Consider the following 19,307-nt stretch of genomic DNA (forward strand, 5'->3'; position numbering starts at 1 on the left):
TTTTCGTAGTCGAGATTTTGATAGAGTTCGACAGTCTAGATCCTCACGATCCTGGGACAGCTGACCGTTCGCCGATCTGGCCATTTTTGTCTGAGAAATAGCCTTCCAAAAACTACTATTTGCATGTCCTTGAAATACTGGTTTCTTCTGTACGCTATATCTCTGCAATACGGCAGCCGATCGGGGTTCGGCATGTCTTTTCGTGATCAGAAGAGTCCTGCCAATCGATTGCGATCGGAAAAAAGGACATCCATTTTTTCACGATTTTCGCAAAAAATCATGATGGTTACATCATTAAATTTTCAAAAAATCGGCCTCATTTTCGTAGTCGAGATTTTGATGCCGATCGACAGTCAGGACCCTCACGATCCTGGGACAGCTGACCGTTCGCCGATCTGGCCCTATTTGTCTGAGATATAGCCTTCCAAAAACTACGATGATCAGGAGAGTCCTGCCAATCGATAGCGATCGGAAAAAAGAACATCCATTTTTTCACGATTTTCGCAAAAAATCATGATGGTTACATCATTAAATTTTCAAAAAATCAGCCTCATTTTCGTAGTCGAGATTTTGATACAGTTCGATTCTGGGACAGCTGACCGTTCGCCGATCTGGCCATATTTGTCTGAGAAATAGCCTTCCAAAAACTACGATTTGCATGTCCTTGAAATACTGGTTTCTTCTGTACGCTATATCTCTGCAATACGGCAGCCGATCGGGGTTCGGCATGTCTTTTCGTGATCAGAAGAGTCCTGCCAATCGATTGCGATCGGAAAAAAGGACATCCATTTTTTCACGATTTTCGCAAAAAATCATGATGGTTACATCATTAAATTTTCAAAAAATCGGCCTCATTTTCGTAGTCGAGATTTTGATGCCGATCGACAGTCAGGACCCTCACGATCCTGGGACAGCTGACCGTTCGCCGATCTGGCCCTATTTGTCTGAGATATAGCCTTCCAAAAACTACGATGATCAGGAGAGTCCTGCCAATCGATTGCGATCGGAAAAAAGAACATCCATTTTTTCACGATTTTCGCAAAAAATCATGATGGTTACATCATTAAATTTTCAAAAAATCGGCCTCATTTTCGTAGTCGAGATTTTGATGCCGATCGACAGTCAGGACCCTCACGATCCTGGGACAGCTGACCGTTCGCCGATCTGGCCCTATTTGTCTGAGATATAGCCTTCCAAAAACTACGATGATCAGGAGAGTCCTGCCAATCGATAGCGATCGGAAAAAAGAACATCCATTTTTTCACGATTTTCGCAAAAAATCATGATGGTTACATCATTAAATTTTCAAAAAATCGGCCTCATTTTCGTAGTCGAGATTTTGATACAGTTCGATTCTGGGACAGCTGACCGTTCGCCGATCTGGCCATATTTGTCTGAGAAATAGCCTTCCAAAAACTACGATTTGCATGTCCTTGAAATACTGGTTTCTTCTGTACGCTATATCTCTGCAATACGGCAGCCGATCGGGGTTCGGCATGTCTTTTCGTGATCAGAAGAGTCCTGCCAATCGATTGCGATCGGAAAAAAGGACATCCATTTTTTCACGATTTTCGCAAAAAATCATGACGGTTACATCATTAAATTTTCAAAAAATCGGCCTCATTTTCGTAGTCGAGATTTTGATGCCGATCGACAGTCAGGACCCTCACGATCCTGGGACAGCTGACCGTTCGCCGATCTGGCCCTATTTGTCTGAGATATAGCCTTCCAAAAACTACGATGATCAGGAGAGTCCTGCCAATCGATTGCGATCGGAAAAAAGAACATCCATTTTTTCACGATTTTCGCAAAAAATCATGATGGTTACATCATTAAATTTTCAAAAAATCGGCCTCATTTTCGTAGTCGAGATTTTGATGCCGATCGACAGTCAGGACCCTCACGATCCTGGGACAGCTGACCGTTCGCCGATCTGGCCCTATTTGTCTGAGATATAGCCTTCCAAAAACTACGATGATCAGGAGAGTCCTGCCAATCGATTGCGATCGGAAAAAAGAACATCCATTTTTTCACGATTTTCGCAAAAAATCATGATGGTTACATCATTAAATTTTCAAAAAATCAGCCTCATTTTCGTAGTCGAGATTTTGATAGAGTTCGACAGTCTAGATCCTCACGATTCTGGGACAGCTGACCGTTCGCCGATCTGGCCATATTTGTCTGAGAAATAGCCTTCCAAAAACTACGATCTGCATGTCCTTGAAATACTGGTTTCTTCTGTACGCTATATCTCTGCAATACGGCAGCCGATCGGGGTTCGGCATGTCTTTTCGTGATCAGAAGAGTCCTGCCAATCGATTGCGATCGGAAAAAAGAACATCCATTTTTTCACGATTTTCGCAAAAAATCATGATGGTTACATCATTAAATTTTCAAAAAATCGGCCTCATTTTCGTAGTCGAGATTTTGATGCCAATCGACAGTCAGGACCCTCACGATCCTGGGACAGCTGACCGTTCGCCGATCTGGCCCTATTTGTCTGAGATATAGCCTTCCAAAAACTACGATGATCAGGAGAGTCCTGCCAATCAATTGCGATCGGAAAAAAGGACATCCATTTTTTCACGATTTTCGCAAAAAATCATGATGGTTACATCATTAAATTTTCAAAAAATCGGCCTCATTTTCGAAGTCGAGATTTTGATGCCGATCGACAGTCAGGACCCTCACGATCCTGGGACAGCTGACCGTTCGCCGATCTGGCCATATTTGTCTGAGAAATAGCCTTCCAAAAACTACGATTTGCATGTCCTTGAAATACTGGTTTCTTCTGTACGCTATATCTCTGCAATACGGCAGCCGATCGGGGTGCGGCATGTCTTGTCGTGATCAGAAGAGTCCTGCCAGCCGATTGCGATCGGAAAAAAGGACATCCATTTTTTCACGATTTTCGCAAAAAATCATGATGGTTACATCATTAAATTTTCAAAAAATCGGCCTCATTTTCGAAGTCGAGATTTTGATGCCGATCGACAGTCAGGACCCTCACGATCCTGGGACAGCTGACCGTTCGCCGATCTGGCCATATTTGTCTGAGAAATAGCCTTCCAAAAACTACGATTTGCATGTCCTTGAAATACTGGTTTCTTCTGTACGCTATATCTCTGCAATACGGCAGCCGATCGGGGTGCGGCATGTCTTTTCGTGATCAGAAGAGTCCTGCCAATCGATTGCGATCGGAAAAAAGAACATCCATTTTTTCACGATTTTCGCAAAAAATCATGATGGTCACATCATAAAATTTTCAAAAAATCAGCCTCATTTTCGTAGTCGAGATTTTGATAGAGTTCGACAGTCTAGATCCTCACGATCCTGGGACAGCTGACCGTTCGCCGATCTGGCCATATTTGTCTGAGAAATAGCCTTCCAAAAACTACTATTTGCATGTCCTTGAAATACTGGTTTCTTCTGTACGCTATATCTCTGCAATACGGCAGCCGATCGGGGTTCGGCATGTCTTTTCGTGATCAGAAGAGTCCTGCCAATCGATTGCGATCGGAAAAAAGGACATCCATTTTTTCACGATTTTCGCAAAAAATCATGATGGTTACATCATTAAATTTTCAAAAAATCGGCCTCCTTTTCGTAGTCGAGATTTTGATACAGTTCGACAGTCTAGATCCTCACGATCATGGGACAGCTGACCGTTCGCCGATCTGGGCATATTTGTCTGAGAAATAGCCTTCCAAAAACTACGATTTGCATGTCCTTGAAATACTGGTTTCTTCTGTACGCTATATCTCTGCAATACGGCAGCCGATCGGGGTGCGGCATGTCTTTTCGTGATCAGAAGAGTCCTGCCAATCGATTGCGATCGGAAAAAAGGACATACATTTTTTCACGATTTTCGCAAAAAATCATGATGGTTACATCATTAAATTTTCAAAAAATCGGCCTCATTTTCGTAGTCGAGATTTTGATGCCGATCGACAGTCAGGACCCTCACGATCCTGGGACAGCTGACCGTTCGCCGATCTGGCCCTATTTGTCTGAGATATAGCCTTCCAAAAACTACGATGATCAGGAGAGTCCTGCCAATCGATTGCGATCGGAAAAAAGAACATCCATTTTTTCACGATTTTCGCAAAAAATCATGATGGTTACATCATTAAATTTTCAAAAAATCAGCCTCATTTTCGTAGTCGAGATTTTGATAGAGTTCGACAGTCTAGATCCTCACGATTCTGGGACAGCTGACCGTTTGCCGATCTGGCCATATTTGTCTGAGAAATAGCCTTCCAAAAACTACGATCTGCATGTCCTTGAAATACTGGTTTCTTCTGTACGCTATATCTCTGCAATACGGCAGCCGATCGGGGTTCGGCATGTCTTTTCGTGATCAGAAGAGTCCTGCCAATCGATTGCGATCGGAAAAAAGAACATCCATTTTTTCACGATTTTCGCAAAAAATCATGATGGTTACATCATTAAATTTTCAAAAAATCGGCCTCATTTTCGTAGTCGAGATTTTGATGCCAATCGACAGTCAGGACCCTCACGATCCTGGGACAGCTGACCGTTCGCCGATCTGGCCCTATTTGTCTGAGATATAGCCTTCCAAAAACTACGATGATCAGGAGAGTCCTGCCAATCAATTGCGATCGGAAAAAAGGACATCCATTTTTTCACGATTTTCGCAAAAAATCATGATGGTTACATCATTAAATTTTCAAAAAATCGGCCTCATTTTCGTAGTCGAGATTTTGATGCAGTTCGACAGTCAGGACCCTCACGATCCTGGGACAGCTGACCGTTCGCCGATCTGGCCCTATTTGTCTGAGATATAGCCTTCCAAAAACTACGATGATCAGGAGAGTCCTGCCAATCAATTGCGATCGGAAAAAAGGACATCCATTTTTTCACGATTTTCGCAAAAAATCATGATGGTTACATCATTAAATTTTCAAAAAATCGGCCTCATTTTCGTAGTCGAGATTTTGATGCCGATCGACAGTCAGGACCCTCACGATCCTGGGACAGCTGACCGTTCGCCGATCTGGCCCTATTTGTCTGAGATATAGCCTTCCAAAAACTACGATGATCAGGAGAGTCCTGCCAATCGATAGCGATCGGAAAAAAGAACATCCATTTTTTCACGATTTTCGCAAAAAATCATGATGGTTACATCATTAAATTTTCAAAAAATCGGCCTCATTTTCATAGTCGAGATTTTGATGCCGATCGACAGTCAGGACCCTCACGATCCTGGGACAGCTGACCGTTCGCCGATCTGGCCCTATTTGTCTGAGATATAGCCTTCCAAAAACTACGATGATCAGGAGAGTCCTGCCAATCGATAGCGATCGGAAAAAAGAACATCCATTTTTTCACGATTTTCGCAAAAAATCATGATGGTTACATCATTAAATTTTCAAAAAATCGGCCTCATTTTCATAGTCGAGATTTTGATGCCGATCGACAGTCAGGACCCTCACGATCCTGGGACAGCTGACCGTTCGCCGATCTGGCCATATTTGTCTGAGAAATAGCCTTCCAAAAACTACGATTTGCATGTCCTTGAAATACTGGTTTCTTCTGTACGCTATATCTCTGCAATACGGCAGCCGATCGGGGTGCGGCATGTCTTTTCGTGATCAGAAGAGTCCTGCCAGCCGATTGCGATCGGAAAAAAGGACATCCATTTTTTCACGATTTTCGCAAAAAATCATGATGGTTACATCATTAAATTTTCAAAAAATCGGCCTCATTTTCGAAGTCGAGATTTTGATGCCGATCGACAGTCAGGACCCTCACGATCCTGGGACAGCTGACCGTTCGCCGATCTGGCCCTATTTGTCTGAGATATAGCCTTCCAAAAACTACGATGATCAGGAGAGTCCTGCCAATCGATAGCGATCGGAAAAAAGAACATCCATTTTTTCACGATTTTCGCAAAAAATCATGATGGTTACATCATTAAATTTTCAAAAAATCGGCCTCATTTTCATAGTCGAGATTTTGATGCCGATCGACAGTCAGGACCCTCACGATCCTGGGACAGCTGACCGTTCGCCGATCTGGCCCTATTTGTCTGAGATATAGCCTTCCAAAAACTACGATGATCAGGAGAGTCCTGCCAATCGATAGCGATCGGAAAAAAGAACATCCATTTTTTCACGATTTTCGCAAAAAATCATGATGGTTACATCATTAAATTTTCAAAAAATCGGCCTCATTTTCATAGTCGAGATTTTGATGCCGATCGACAGTCAGGACCCTCACGATCCTGGGACAGCTGACCGTTCGCCGATCTGGCCATATTTGTCTGAGAAATAGCCTTCCAAAAACTACGATTTGCATGTCCTTGAAATACTGGTTTCTTCTGTACGCTATATCTCTGCAATACGGCAGCCGATCGGGGTGCGGCATGTCTTTTCGTGATCAGAAGAGTCCTGCCAGCCGATTGCGATCGGAAAAAAGGACATCCATTTTTTCACGATTTTCGCAAAAAATCATGATGGTTACATCATTAAATTTTCAAAAAATCGGCCTCATTTTCGAAGTCGAGATTTTGATGCCGATCGACAGTCAGGACCCTCACGATCCTGGGACAGCTGACCGTTCGCCGATCTGGCCATATTTGTCTGAGAAATAGCCTTCCAAAAACTACGATTTGCATGTCCTTGAAATACTGGTTTCTTCTGTACGCTATATCTCTGCAATACGGCAGCCGATCGGGGTTCGGCATGTCTTTTCGTGATCAAAAGAGTCCTGCCAATCGATTGCGATCGGAAAAAAGAACATCCATTTTTTCACGATTTTCGCAAAAAATCATGATGGTCACATCATAAAATTTTCAAAAAATCAGCCTCATTTTCGTAGTCGAGATTTTGATAGAGTTCGACAGTCTAGATCCTCACGATCCTGGGACAGCTGACCGTTCGCCGATCTGGCCATATTTGTCTGAGAAATAGCCTTCCAAAAACTACTATTTGCATGTCCTTGAAATACTGGTTTCTTCTGTACGCTATATCTCTGCAATACGGCAGCCGATCGGGGTGCGGCATGTCTTTTCGTGATCAGAAGAGTCCTGCCAATCGATTGCGATCGGAAAAAAGGACATACATTTTTTCACGATTTTCGCAAAAAATCATGATGGTTACATCATTAAATTTTCAAAAAATCGGCCTCATTTTCGTAGTCGAGATTTTGATGCCGATCGACAGTCAGGACCCTCACGATCCTGGGACAGCTGACCGTTCGCCGATCTGGCCATATTTTTTTGAGATATAGCCTCTCGAAGATTCGAATTTGCCTATCTTTAAAATACTGGGTTGGGTGCACTTACTCTGTGCGGGGTTTACATTTCAGTGCATTTACTTAGGTACTTGGCAGCAAGAAAGTAAATAGTTTATTGCTTCATCCTTTTTGGTGGGTTCGAGTTTACAAGTGCAATTGTCTATTCTTAGTTGCTAATGTAATTTTCTTGTCGTCATATTCATTGACATGAAGTGACATGGACAATTGTATTTATGAGTATTTGTGTATGAGATTGTACTGTATATTCTGTAATATTAATAAGGTATATGTCTGTGACTGAACAGTACTCCTCATACCTTCCCAAACACACAACGGGTTGCCTTCGAATGATGTTAACGGCGTTCGCAGTTTCATATTTAAACAAATGTATACCATCTATAGTAGATTTGATTCAATTTAAGTCAAATAAGTTTACTTACTTTGGCATTGCTGTGTTGCTGCTTACAGAAGACAAATACGCAGTGATATGAAATTAAACTACCGATGTTTTGCGATGTTTTCTGTCGATGTTTACTGATGTTTTCCGATGTTTTCCGATGTTTTGCAAAACATCGGTAGCAGCAAAAACATCGGAAAACATCGGCAGAAAAACATCGATGCTCGATGCATCGATGTTTTTTTACATCACTACTCTACACTGAATCAAAACAAACAAGTGGCTCAATATTGTACAAAGATTTATACAAACCGCCTTGTGATAAGGGGACTTTTGCCGGCAGAATCGTATTTCAGTGAATTCAGCTTAAGATGGGCTGTGCAGAGAGCAAGGATGGCGAGGGCGAGACTCAAAACCATAGGCCTAAATACCGGTCCTGCACTGATGTCTTCTGGCTGGCGCTTTATATTATATTTTGGCTATTTCTGGTAAATATACGCAACCATTCGCCTGTCGCCATATAGCGCATATATGCATATGTGGGAGAGTGTATAAAAAAAGTGAAAGCGAGCGGTGAGAGATCAATCTACTTTAATGCGAATGCTTTCCTTTGTCTCTGTGTGAGTGTGCGAATGCTTGGCGCGCTGTCTGTGAGGAGGTGGAGGCGACTACTTGTTACTTAGGCGAGCAAGTCATGTCGTCATCGCCATTGCCACTGCCATCATATGAGAATGGAATTGTTAATTCTGTTAATGAATGCGATGACTTAACACTGGCTCTTTTGAGACCTCGGCAAGAGCTGAATAGATTTCTGCTTTTCCAGTGTCCTGCTGGACACGCCACTCCCTTGTCGTGAAAGCATTTCCATGTGATATATATCCATGGGTACGTCCATTAAAACGATTATAATAATAATGGCCCTTGTCATGCCATGTTCGAGGGCGTTGGCGGACAATTTCTGCATATACATATGTATTTGCTGGCTATCTTTGCTGCTGATATTAACTGATTGGAGGGATTTTCTTTTCAGATTGTGATAGCGATATTTTCGTTTTTTTATGGCAATCCTCTGCGAATCATCAATGGCTACGACTCTTTTGGCAACACCTGTGGAGTTAAGAACAATGAGCGTTTCCATGATTTTCCCCTGTCCGGCATGAACACCGTAGACAAGCCCGAACTCTTCTACTTCGATGTGAAGGAGTTAAAAAAGTCCTTGAAGATATGCGTAAAGACCTGCCCCGCCAAAACACTGACCAAGCCCAGTGAGCTGCTTCAGTACTACACTCAAACGGGCAGCCATCTCTGCAAATATGACTACAACATGGATCAGCTCAGTACGTTGGGAAATGATGGCAAGACCTTCAACTTTCTCGGCCCATGTCCTAGTTTTCCGGTCTACGAGAGGTGCGATTGTTTTTCAATTCTTTGTTCCATTTGGATACTCAAATGTTTGCCTTCCTCGTAGTTCTCCTGTTCTGCATCGCTGCGTGCCGAAGGGCACTGGAGATAAGGTGCAGGAATTTTACAAGATGCTCAATAACTGGGACGTGGCAGCACAATTCCTCAACGACATCTACTCCAGTTGGCACATCATTGCCATGGTCTGTGGCATAGCCCTGCGTAGGTACCCTTTTTCATAATTTGAATCGTTTCTAATTTGTCTGTTTCTTTAGTTATTTCGATTGCTCTGGTTACCATGATGCATTGGCTCTCTCGCATCGTCTCCTGGGTCATTTGCGTGCTGGTGATTGTGGCCAGCATTGGCCTGACGGCGGCTCTGTGGTACGCCTACTACAATATCAAGTACAAGTCGGGACAAGTGAACACACAGTACTCCCTGCTGGAGGAGTTTGTGCGCAATCAGCAGGCAGTGCTAACGCTGGCCGTCCTGGCAACTATAACAATGGTTTGATATTCCCATAAACATCAGCCAATGGGTGGTTTCTCATGTGCGTCTCTATTTTGCAGATAATCCTTTTGGTTGTTATCTACTTTCTGAAGAACAAACTGGCTGGTTTGTCGGCCCTCTTCGAGGAAGCTGGCCAATGCATGATGAATCTGCCAGGTCTTTTGATTGCTCCGCTCTTGGCATTCGTTGTGCTAATTGCCTTTCTGAGCTTCTGGGTTGCAGTAGTCGTCTGCCTGGCCACAGCCAGCTCTCCGGGTCAGGGTCCCATTTCTCCGTTTGACAATACGGCCGAAGTACATCAGTCGCTGCCTGCCAACGCGTTGTTCGCGATCAACAATACCAGCCTCAACGATCAGAGAAGTAAGTAGAGATGGAGGTGCGGTTGGGATGAACTCATTTCTTGGCCAGGCTCTATTGATAATTGGCTTGAGAGCAGTGCTAATTGAATTAACCAAACACATGTATATCTTTTGTATTTTTTGTGTGTGTTTTATGGTGTGATTTATGGTTGAATAAGTAAGTGATTTTTTCTAAAGGCACAACAGAGTTCAATCCTCAACTCTTGTGTACATATTTCTGTGTGTTTTTTTTCTTCCAAACCACTTTCGGTTCTACTGTGTACATACAACGATAAAAAAAACCTCTTAAATCAGCGAACTATGCTTACAGTTTCATTAATTGCATTCCCTGTTTAAACAGTCACTAAACGTGTAGAGTATGCCGATGCCAGTGCCCTGCGGAGCATGTTCTGGATATATGTGGTGGGTCTCATTTGGACGGTGGAGTTCATTTTTGCCTGTCAGCAGTTTGCATTGGCCGCTGCTGTGGCCTTCTGGTACTTTGGTAAGCCCACCACAACGCCCACATTGTATGCCATTGGAAAGCTGGTCAAATATCATCTGGGAACCGTTGCCAAGGGATCCTTTGTGATCACTATATTCAAGATTCCTCGCCTAATACTCACCTATTTGTATGCCAAGTAAGTTTCTCTCCTCAACCTCCATAACATGCATAGCTATTTTTCACGATTTCCCTTTCCATTCCAGGCTAAAGAAGGGCGAAGACAAGGGTTCGGAGTGTGCCGCCTGCTGCTTAAAGTGCTGCATTTGTGGCTTCTGGCTGCTGGAGAAGTTCATACGCTTTCTCAATCACAATGCCTACACCGTTGTGGCGATCGAATCAATTAACTTTTGCCCAGCTGCCGGAATCGTAAGTTTGAGCTTGAGATAATCAAATAATCAGATTAGAGGTATCGAAAATAAACATCTATCGCTATCTCGCTCTTGTTTTCTAGGCTTGGAACGCCATGGCCACCAATGTCCTGCAGGTGGCCACAATCAACAGCGTTGGCGACTTTATTCTCTTTTTGGGAAAGGTTGTGGTGGCCGCTCTGTCCGGCCTGATTGGTATTTTCATGCTAAAGGATATGCCGGGTCTGAACTTCTACATGGCCCCCGTAATACTCATTATTATATTTTCATTCTTCATCGCCCACATTATCCTGTCGCTCTTTGAGGTGAGTAATCAATCCTGCCTATCATGTCAACGATTATCTCTAATAATGATCCCATCCAACAAACAGATGGTGGTGGACACTTTGTTCCTGTGCGTTTGCGAGGATAAACAAATCAACGGCCGCGCTGGTCGTTGGGCTCAAAGCAATCTGGCAAAATTGGTCGGCGAGGAACCGCTGCAACCCGGCGAGGAGCCGCCCATTCAGGTGGTGGAGATGATGCCCATCAACAAGCAGCCGTTCAGTATTACACGACTCCCTCCATCTGACCCAGAGGTTGCCCCCATGTCGGAAGAGTAACACTCTAAACACGTCTTTTTCTATTTATTCCAAGCCTCCCGAAACTCAACGCACATCTCACTAGGATGTTAATATATTAATATTTATATATACTTATAGCCCAGTCTTAGGACTATCTCCGTCGCGACGTACAAAGCCCAAAAGTGAGAGCGAATAGTAACATGTAATCTTGTCTATTGATATTCTAATTAAGAATGCACAATTTATATATGAATGTGTTTATAAAATATAATCCTTTTGTATTTAATTGTATTTTCTAAAGCAAGGCATTCATACTTTTTTTACGCGTTTTGTTACCTTAGCCTTCTTCTGGTCGATTACCTTTTTGATGGCCTTCAACTGTTTCTCCTTAATCTTCTTGGTCAGCGCTGACTTTGGCGTTTTTTGCTCATTTTCCTGCTGTTTCTTTTTGGCTATCGCAGCCAAGATCTTAGCTGTCGCTATGGGATCTTCATCATCGAAGAGTTCATCGTTGTCGATGCCGTCGTATGCCTTAACGGGACGCGTCGCCTCGTGTTGCACCTTCTGCTCCACACGGTTCACGTACTTATCCTTTGCCGATTTCTTCAGGATCTGTCGCTGCTTGGATGGGCTGACATAGTCCGGATTCTCCCATAGGGTTTTGCCTGTGAAGGAACCGTCGAATATCTTGACGGGATTCATCACGTACCGCGGTCCCACCTCTGACAGGCCGCCGTCTTCGGAAAGAATCTGGAAATTCCTGAACCAGATGCGATTGTCCAGGAAGGTAAAGGTAAAGACGTGATCCACAAACGGCTGGCTCTTGGGATGGTGGTGGGGCACTGAGTAGGTCTGCACAAAGAGCTCCTTAAGGAGCTTTAGGTGCGGCAACTCATCGAATTTCGAGTCGAACGATAGCAGTGGGCGCGAGCCTCTCAAACAATTTCCGGTCATCTTCAGCTCGGCCATTGTGTGAATGTTCTCGATAAGGAATTTCGCTGATGGCCCTTCGGAGCCGACCGTGTTGGACACCCACATGTACAGGTCCCGCTTGCGGCGCCCTTCAAAGAGCATGGCCTTGTTGCAGTGCTTCATTTCACACATCTCATTCACCACCGACAGAGTCTTGGCGCGCTCCATTTTCGATTCGGCTCGATGATGCGGCATCAAGGTTTTGATGTCGCGCATTAAATGTCTGTCTCTGTGGCTAATACCACGCGCTGCGAAGACCAAAACACGCTGTTTGTTCACCCATTTCTCCTGCAAGATCAAGTAGGTGCGTTTTAGCGGTGCCTTTATTTTAAATTTTAAAATCTTCTTACTCTTTTGGGAACAACATCATCTGACTTCCGCTGTGGAGGTAACGGTGGATTTTCATCAACAGGCACAATCTCCAGCTGATCGACCTGCTTTTTCTTCTGAAATTTGCGACCCATTTCTCTTTATTTTAACAAATTTCGACTTCTAAAGAACGAGCAAGCAGCGATCCAAAACAACGTGGAGTTGAACCAGTGTGACCAACGAAAAACGAACTTAGCCCACTTAAGTCCCCTCTGTTTAAACAGTTCAACGAATTGAGGTAAATGGCGTCATATATTACTGATTGCGAATTCTTCTTGTAGATCCATGCCATTTTTCCTCTGAACTTAAAAAAAACCACGATATCTTTCACCTGACTACGCTAAAATTATTACATTTTCATTATTTTCGGTGGCATATTAAAAATCTACAATGGGTTAATTTGATACCCGTCAAGGATTGGAAACCATATTCCTTGATTTTGATATTCGATTTAATGTTACTATTTAGCTAAAACTTCCATACTTGAACACATAGTTTTATCCTATTGATAGGTAAATTTTCTATATGATATATTAATTTTAACTACTCTCTTTTATTGCATTTTTCAAAATAATAAGGTTTTGACGAAAAAGGTCAAACAAATAAAACGTAAGTCAGTAATCGTTCCTGTCAAATAAATGATATCGATAGCTTGGCGAGTTGTCCAGCATAATAACTATTTTATAGTTATCAAATTCATGATTTCAATAAAAATATTAATGACATTCATTAATTCATTTAACGGTATAGTGCAATTTACCAGGTTTGGTCTAACGTCTAACATTTTTGTTACTTTTCCGGCGATTTAAAAGTCTAAATTAAAAAAAGATACAGCAAAACTAGGATCAATTTTGAATTTTAGAACTTAATACTTCCCAAACGGAGGCTCCAAAGTGTTTCAGGTTTTCAAAATTACACAATTATGTGAAAAGATTAGCACTATCAGAAAAAGTCGGTTTGGTTCGAAGCGTAAAAATGCTGTTGCATAGTGTTTTTGTTTTATTGAACTATTTACTTTTATAACAATCTTTGGGTAAATAAATGTATATAATTCTTCGCTCTAAACAGCTGGAACGACACCCTCAATGCGTTCTCTGTACAGCTGACCCCGGTTCTTTTCCACAATCTCTTTGACGTCATAAAACCATTTGCCTGCAAATGCAAAAAGTATTATGATAGAATTGTTTTTGAATGAATTCCAATGAACTATTTACCAATGCTGGTGTTCTGCAGGCAGTCTTTGAATGTCTGGCATCCCTCCATACTGCTAAGGACACCGAAAACGGAGAGATCCGCAAGACTGGGCTGCTTTCCGCCCATGAACTTTGTGTTTCGCTTCTTCAGCTCGGTGGTCCACTTGTCCAGGGCATCATACATATGAGATCGGACATCATCGGTGAGAGCATGGCGACGTTTCAGCACCTTGGCAATCCCCCACATGGCCACGGCACCGCAATAAACCATCATATTTCGTTCCCACTGCGGAAAATGCACGTCCCACTCGCCCGCCTTTGCGAACCACTCAAATGTCTCCAGAGACTCGCTCATGCTCTGATAACAGTTCGGTGATATGAGGTGCACCAAGTGGTTGTCCGCCCAGGTCCTCCATTTGCGATCGGTTCTGTGAAGAATTCATTTGATTAGGACAATCTGGGAATGTGAAATGCACTTGGGCTTACTCCTCCGTTTCCTTGGTTACACTCTTGGGTGCTCGATCCTGATACATAAGGAAGTACTTGTTCAATATATCCGTTTTTTTCTTGCTTTCGTCGTCAAAGAAGGAGATGTGTGGGTAGAATTCTGCCAGCTCGCCAATATCGGTGCGCTTATCGTGAAGATAGGTGGCTATTAACGATATAATGGCACTGGAATCAACCATTTGGACGTATTGACCATCCCGCTGGCGTATGAGCACCATAGGGACTTTCTTAATTGTCGACCACCGAATATCCTGTCGCAGAACGGCATCCACCTCGACAACCGAGTAGGAAACGCCCATGTAGTCCAAGTATGCACGGACCTTACAGCAGAACGGACATGTCTGGAACTGAAATAACACAATATCCAGTCCGGAGGTGTCTTTGGGGTTCACATAACGCTTGGTTATACGCACGCCCTCCGGCATGTTTTCCACACGCTTGGGCGGCGTGTGCTCGTGCTCCTTGTGGGAGTCGCCATCAGTCCATCGCGAGTATACTGTGTACACTGAGCCTGTGACTGCGCCCAGACCGGCTCCGAATAGCGCCAGCTTGAATGTTCCATTGGGCGGCTTCTTAACGCCATTGCCTGGTGCTTCTGCTGTTTTGCTGAAGGGTCGGCGTGCTAATGCAAATTCCTGATGGGATTTATTGCACAGAAATCGCGAAGTCCTGCTGCCCACCGGCAGAGGACGTGTTGCCGCTACTAGGGCTGTGGCAGTCGCCAGCCGAAAACATGACATAATTCCACTTTGTTTTGACTATTTGTAATAAAATCTATTATATATTATGCAAAAATTGGCGATAAGTCGCCTCCCGAGACTGGATTGAATTAGCGATGCGATAGTTGAACCGCACATGTATCGATATATATCAGTTGGCCCATCCCTACTGAATACAAACAAAACAAATCCAGAAAAAAAACACCGCACCACACAAAATCTCTTGTTTTTGCAATTCCTGTGAAATTCGATTCGAAATGTCGGCATCTGTGGAAAGTATTGTCACGGGTGCAGCAGCTGCTGCTTCCCTAGACAAATATGGGGAAGAGGACCTGTTCAGTATATTAATACGGTACGGACTTTATGTGGGAGCCATATTCCAGTTCGTATGCATCTCGGCCGCCGTGCTGATGGCCGGCGAGGAGACGGTGGACGCCAACGAAACGGAGAGAGAGAGTGAGCCGGTGAGGGCACGCCTGCACAAGATCCGCAAGCTGGAGAAGAAAAAGCGCCGCTAGGTCAGGAATCGCATATCTCATAGCATAGCATAGCCCTAGTTAGCCTAACTACTTACCATATTCTAAGTATACACTAAAATAAAAGTCATTTCTGTGAAATGTGTAGCTGCCCAGCCCTTGATCAATCTGCCGACTCTGCCGCCCTGGCATCTCTGCACATGACTCAGGGCGGGGCGGGGCGGTGCGCCCCCATTGCGAGAGCCCCCCACACCCAAGAATCAGCTGCAAACAAAAATGACTAATTGTATTTCTCTTTTAGTTTTGGCTCTTTAATTTTGGGAATAATATAAATTATAATAATCGTATATTTATTATGTTGCTCGCAATGTTGTTGTTTTACTTCCCTTTGTAGTAATGTGTGTGTGTGTGTGTGGTATGTGTGTTTTTGTGTGTGTTTTGTTGTGTTGAATGCTCCCACTCTCTTCTCTTCTCTTCTATGCAGTCTATGCCAAAGGATGCATAAAATAAACAATTATCACTATGAATTATTATTATTATGCGTTATTTAGTATTTAGTTTTTTGTTTATGAACTTTGCGTGGAATTACATTTTTAGGTCAAAACTCATTTCGAATCTGCATTGACTTCTTCTTCAGACAGGCATGTGGCTGGGGGCAGGAGGCTGGGGGAGGGATGGGGGCGTGTTGGTTCGTTTCAAAAACGATTAAATTTCAAATACAACAACTATTTTGAATAGGAATAGGAAAATAGGTCTAGAGGGGAATCCGATGACTCTTAACTGGAGCAAGAACAACGAACCGCACCGCACTCTCGGATCATTTCGTGTGGAACGTGGACAAAAAGCGGAAAAGAAAGAAAGAAATGAAAAAAAAAAACATAAAAGTTGGATTGAGGTGAGGCGAGAGGTGTGGCCGGGGGTGGTCCGGGTTTGGTCCGGGGTCGTGTTTAATGTGTTTTTATGTTAAATTCGCAACATTATTATTTCAGTTTACGCTATTTACTTTCGTACTCTTACTCATTGTTTTGTTGTTGTTTCTATTTAGCTTTATCGTTATGTTTTTTTATCATTATCATTGTGGTTGGTGTCTAAATTATTGTTTAGTTACTCACAAGTGTAGTCATCTCATCGTCACAAAATATAGTATAGTATATATAATATATATTTGCCTTTAACCCACACACAAAACCTTTTCATCCTTCCTGCTAGCCCACCATCGACGGGAGGGCCCAGATGTTCTTGTTCCTCTTCCTGTTCCTGTTGCTGGTCTCGTTCTCGCTCTCATTCACGCTCTTATTTTCTCTCGGTCTCGTTATGGTTCGTTTGCCCCAGACGCCGACATTGACCATCCGTCGATGGTCAACTAGGCCTCGGGCAGCGGTTTCAGCTCCTTTATCTGCTTAATCAGATAGGCCTTCTCGTCGTTGAACTGCTCGTCCTCGGAACGGTCCGTATGGAAATTGGTTAGGAAGTCGACCAGTTTCGTTTGGTTGCGCAGCAGGATGTCCAGGATCGGCTTCGGCTTGTTCGGATTCGCCACGAACACCTTGAAGACGTGAAACGCCTCGAACTGGATGTTGCGCGACTTCTCCTTCAGCATATTCATCATCAGCTTCAGGTTCTCCGGCTCGGAAATGTAGCGCGTCATCACGGTGAAGTTATGCCGGTCCAGCAGCAGCTCGCCCAAAAGCTTCAGGCTCTGGCGACGCGTCACATAGTTCTCCGAGTTGAGCAGCCGCTGGTAGTGCTGCGAGAAGAACTTGTCGTAATTGGCGTCCAGGAACTCGGCGCACAGCAGCTTGTGGCGCGTGAGGAGCTCCTTGAAGGTGGAAAAGGCATCGGAGGCGATATCGAAAGTGGACACCTCCACGTAACGGAAGAACTTGAAGAACTCGTCCGAGTGGATCATGATCTTGGCCAGGGCCTCGTAGCGAGCGCACTCCCGCAGCATGGTGCCCGAATTCAAGGCAATCTCTGGGTGCGCATCCTCATAGCCGCCCATTAGTGTAAACAAGATCTCCGGTTTCGTGCAGATGTACTCCACTGTGGGCGAGCGGGTACCAATCTGTCTCCGCAGCACATTGTTGAATATCAGTGCCACATGCTTCTTGCCCTCGAAGTCGATCCTGTGCAGGTTCTGTATAAGCAGCAGCAACAGATTGCTGTTATACAGCTCCTGCGACAGCTGAGCGACCACATAGTCCGCTGGCGGCTCTGTATCGCTGCTGCCATATAGCATATTCTTGATGGACACCAGGTTCTTGCTGCAGTCCTCCTGCGCCTTCTCCACTTTTCGGTCGCCCGACTCCAAGGCATTGATTGCCTCCTTGAGCGATTTGACCAGCTCAACTGGCGACTTCTGTGACTTCCCGAAGAGTGGCATTTTGCTTTCTGCTGTTTTCTCGAGCTGGCTCTGTTTCGGGCTCGGTCTCTCGTATCTTCTGTGGGCTGCTGACTGACTTTCTGCTGATGTTGTTGTTGCTGCTGCTGGCTGGCTTGCTCTGGCTTTCGTTTGCAGTTGTACCTTTGAGGTCGTGGCTTTCGTTGCCCAATTTCTGATGCTGAAGACACAAATTAGATCGCTTGGCAATATTATCACGGTATAATATTCTATTATTATATATTAATTTCGTCTTTTTCAGTGCGACCGCGGACTTATCGATACAATATACGGTCTGACCCTAAGAAATATACCGAAATATACCTTAAATATACTGATCTTAAAGAGTGTCATCATTTTCGTGGAGTGTATTTTAATACTCACTACTGGTCGACAATGGGCTAACGTTCTCTGTCCATGATCAGAAATTATGTTCCTCGATTTTGTTATTCGATTAGGATTTACTAGCTTGATAAAACTTTCAGCACTTCACACGTAGTTCTATCCGACAATCTAATCAATTTCATACTAGAATGGCTTATTTTATGTACTCATCTTTAGTGGATTTTTAATAAAATATGGTTTGAACACAAAAGATCAACAAAAATTTCCACTTAGTACACGCTAACTACACACGTCCTACATTTTAACTACATATTGGATGTAATTGTCGACAAAGACACCCGAGGGCAATGTACGTTTGGCGAAGAATATTTAAAAATATTAGAAAACACTCAAAAATACTATAAAAGTATCAAAATATCAGTAGGAACCATTGGAAAATACCAGAAAAAGTATACAAACATCCATTCCGAACCAGGGTGACAGTATCGTGGATTCGATGATCACGAATTAGTATTCGATGGGGCCTGGAACATGACTGTAAATTAAATTTCTGCACGATTTATACATTAGTTCATTGGAGGGCGTGTCTATAAGCGTCTTACGAAATATTACAAAAAACTATGAAGAGTATAAAAATATGCAAGGTGTGTGAGCTGGACTTGGTGTCTAACTGACAAGCAAATTAGTGTGACCGCGGACTTGTCCATAAAATATACGGTCTGACCCTTAGCAATAAACCGAAATATACCGATGGAAAAAAGCGAACTTAGCCCTCTTAACCCCCGCAATTCAAACAGGTGAACAATTTAAGCTAAGCTGCGGCAAATATTACTGTATTTAAAATCTTCATGAAGATCCACCCTTTTTCTTAAAAAAAAAAAAACATGCCACGATATCTTTCACCAGAACTGCGCTAAAAACCTCAGGTTTCAGCATTTTCATGGAGTGCAATTTGAATATCCCCTGATCTACAATGGATTAATTCTAGATAGCTAGGAACCTC

The 19,307-nt window shown here is 43.5% G+C and overlaps 5 protein-coding genes across 5 annotated transcripts; 2 read left to right on the forward strand and 3 right to left on the reverse strand.

Annotated features, from left to right (window-relative positions):
- The first annotated feature begins 7,963 nt into the window (after nt 1-7,963).
- On the forward strand, nt 7,964-11,634 carry LOC6601914 (CTL-like protein 1). The gene is made up of 9 exons (XM_002026927.2): nt 7,964-8,145; nt 8,688-9,064; nt 9,126-9,280; nt 9,334-9,566; nt 9,629-9,929; nt 10,269-10,548; nt 10,616-10,778; nt 10,864-11,085; nt 11,152-11,634. The coding sequence occupies exons 1-9, from the start codon at nt 8,029-8,031 to the stop codon at nt 11,380-11,382; spliced, it is 2,079 nt and encodes a 692-aa protein (XP_002026963.1). The 5' UTR covers nt 7,964-8,028; the 3' UTR covers nt 11,383-11,634.
- LOC6601915 (ribosome biogenesis protein BRX1 homolog) lies at nt 11,440-12,810 on the reverse strand. Its single transcript, XM_002026928.2, has 2 exons — nt 12,666-12,810; nt 11,440-12,603 (listed from the first exon to the last, which is right to left on the reverse strand). The coding sequence occupies exons 1-2, from the start codon at nt 12,777-12,779 to the stop codon at nt 11,653-11,655; spliced, it is 1,065 nt and encodes a 354-aa protein (XP_002026964.1). The 5' UTR covers nt 12,780-12,810; the 3' UTR covers nt 11,440-11,652.
- An 835-nt stretch (nt 12,811-13,645) lies between these two features.
- On the reverse strand, nt 13,646-15,119 carry LOC6601916 (prostaglandin E synthase 2). The gene is made up of 4 exons (XM_002026929.2): nt 15,065-15,119; nt 14,364-15,006; nt 13,899-14,305; nt 13,646-13,836 (listed from the first exon to the last, which is right to left on the reverse strand). The coding sequence occupies exons 1-4, from the start codon at nt 15,117-15,119 to the stop codon at nt 13,745-13,747; spliced, it is 1,197 nt and encodes a 398-aa protein (XP_002026965.2). The 3' UTR covers nt 13,646-13,744.
- Nucleotides 15,120-15,322: 203 nt separating this feature from the next.
- Nucleotides 15,323-15,926, forward strand: LOC6601917 (protein anon-73B1). The gene has a single exon (XM_002026930.2). The coding sequence runs from the start codon at nt 15,361-15,363 to the stop codon at nt 15,619-15,621; it is 261 nt and encodes an 86-aa protein (XP_002026966.1). The 5' UTR covers nt 15,323-15,360; the 3' UTR covers nt 15,622-15,926.
- A 543-nt stretch (nt 15,927-16,469) lies between these two features.
- On the reverse strand, nt 16,470-18,188 carry LOC6601924 (protein Mo25). The gene has a single exon (XM_026992961.1). The coding sequence runs from the start codon at nt 17,960-17,962 to the stop codon at nt 16,943-16,945; it is 1,020 nt and encodes a 339-aa protein (XP_026848762.1). The 5' UTR covers nt 17,963-18,188; the 3' UTR covers nt 16,470-16,942.
- Between the last annotated feature and the right edge of the window lie 1,119 nt (nt 18,189-19,307).

This window comes from Drosophila persimilis, unplaced genomic scaffold (assembly GCF_003286085.1).
Source record: "Drosophila persimilis strain 14011-0111.01,24,50 unplaced genomic scaffold, DperRS2 tig00000798-arrow-arrow-pilon, whole genome shotgun sequence".
NCBI lineage: Eukaryota > Metazoa > Arthropoda > Insecta > Diptera > Drosophilidae > Drosophila > Drosophila persimilis.

Coding starts and splice junctions, on each gene's coding strand:
- LOC6601914 (XM_002026927.2), top strand. CDS start 8,029: ATGGGCTGTGCAGAGAGCAAGGATGGCGAGGGCGAGACTCAAAACCAT. Junction 9,567..9,628: donor TCCTGGCAACTATAACAATG/GTTTGATATTCC, acceptor TCTATTTTGCAG/ATAATCCTTTTGGTTGTTAT. Junction 10,779..10,863: donor TTTGCCCAGCTGCCGGAATC/GTAAGTTTGAGC, acceptor CTTGTTTTCTAG/GCTTGGAACGCCATGGCCAC.
- LOC6601915 (XM_002026928.2), bottom strand. CDS start 12,779: ATGGGTCGCAAATTTCAGAAGAAAAAGCAGGTCGATCAGCTGGAGATT. Junction 12,604..12,665: donor ATGATGTTGTTCCCAAAAGA/GTAAGAAGATTT, acceptor TTGATCTTGCAG/GAGAAATGGGTGAACAAACA.
- LOC6601916 (XM_002026929.2), bottom strand. CDS start 15,119: ATGTTTTCGGCTGGCGACTGCCACAGCCCTAGTAGCGGCAACACGTCC. Junction 15,007..15,064: donor CGGCAACACGTCCTCTGCCG/GTGGGCAGCAGG, acceptor AATTTGCATTAG/CACGCCGACCCTTCAGCAAA. Junction 13,837..13,898: donor CCTGCAGAACACCAGCATTG/GTAAATAGTTCA, acceptor TTGCATTTGCAG/GCAAATGGTTTTATGACGTC.
- LOC6601917 (XM_002026930.2), top strand. CDS start 15,361: ATGTCGGCATCTGTGGAAAGTATTGTCACGGGTGCAGCAGCTGCTGCT.
- LOC6601924 (XM_026992961.1), bottom strand. CDS start 17,962: ATGCCACTCTTCGGGAAGTCACAGAAGTCGCCAGTTGAGCTGGTCAAA.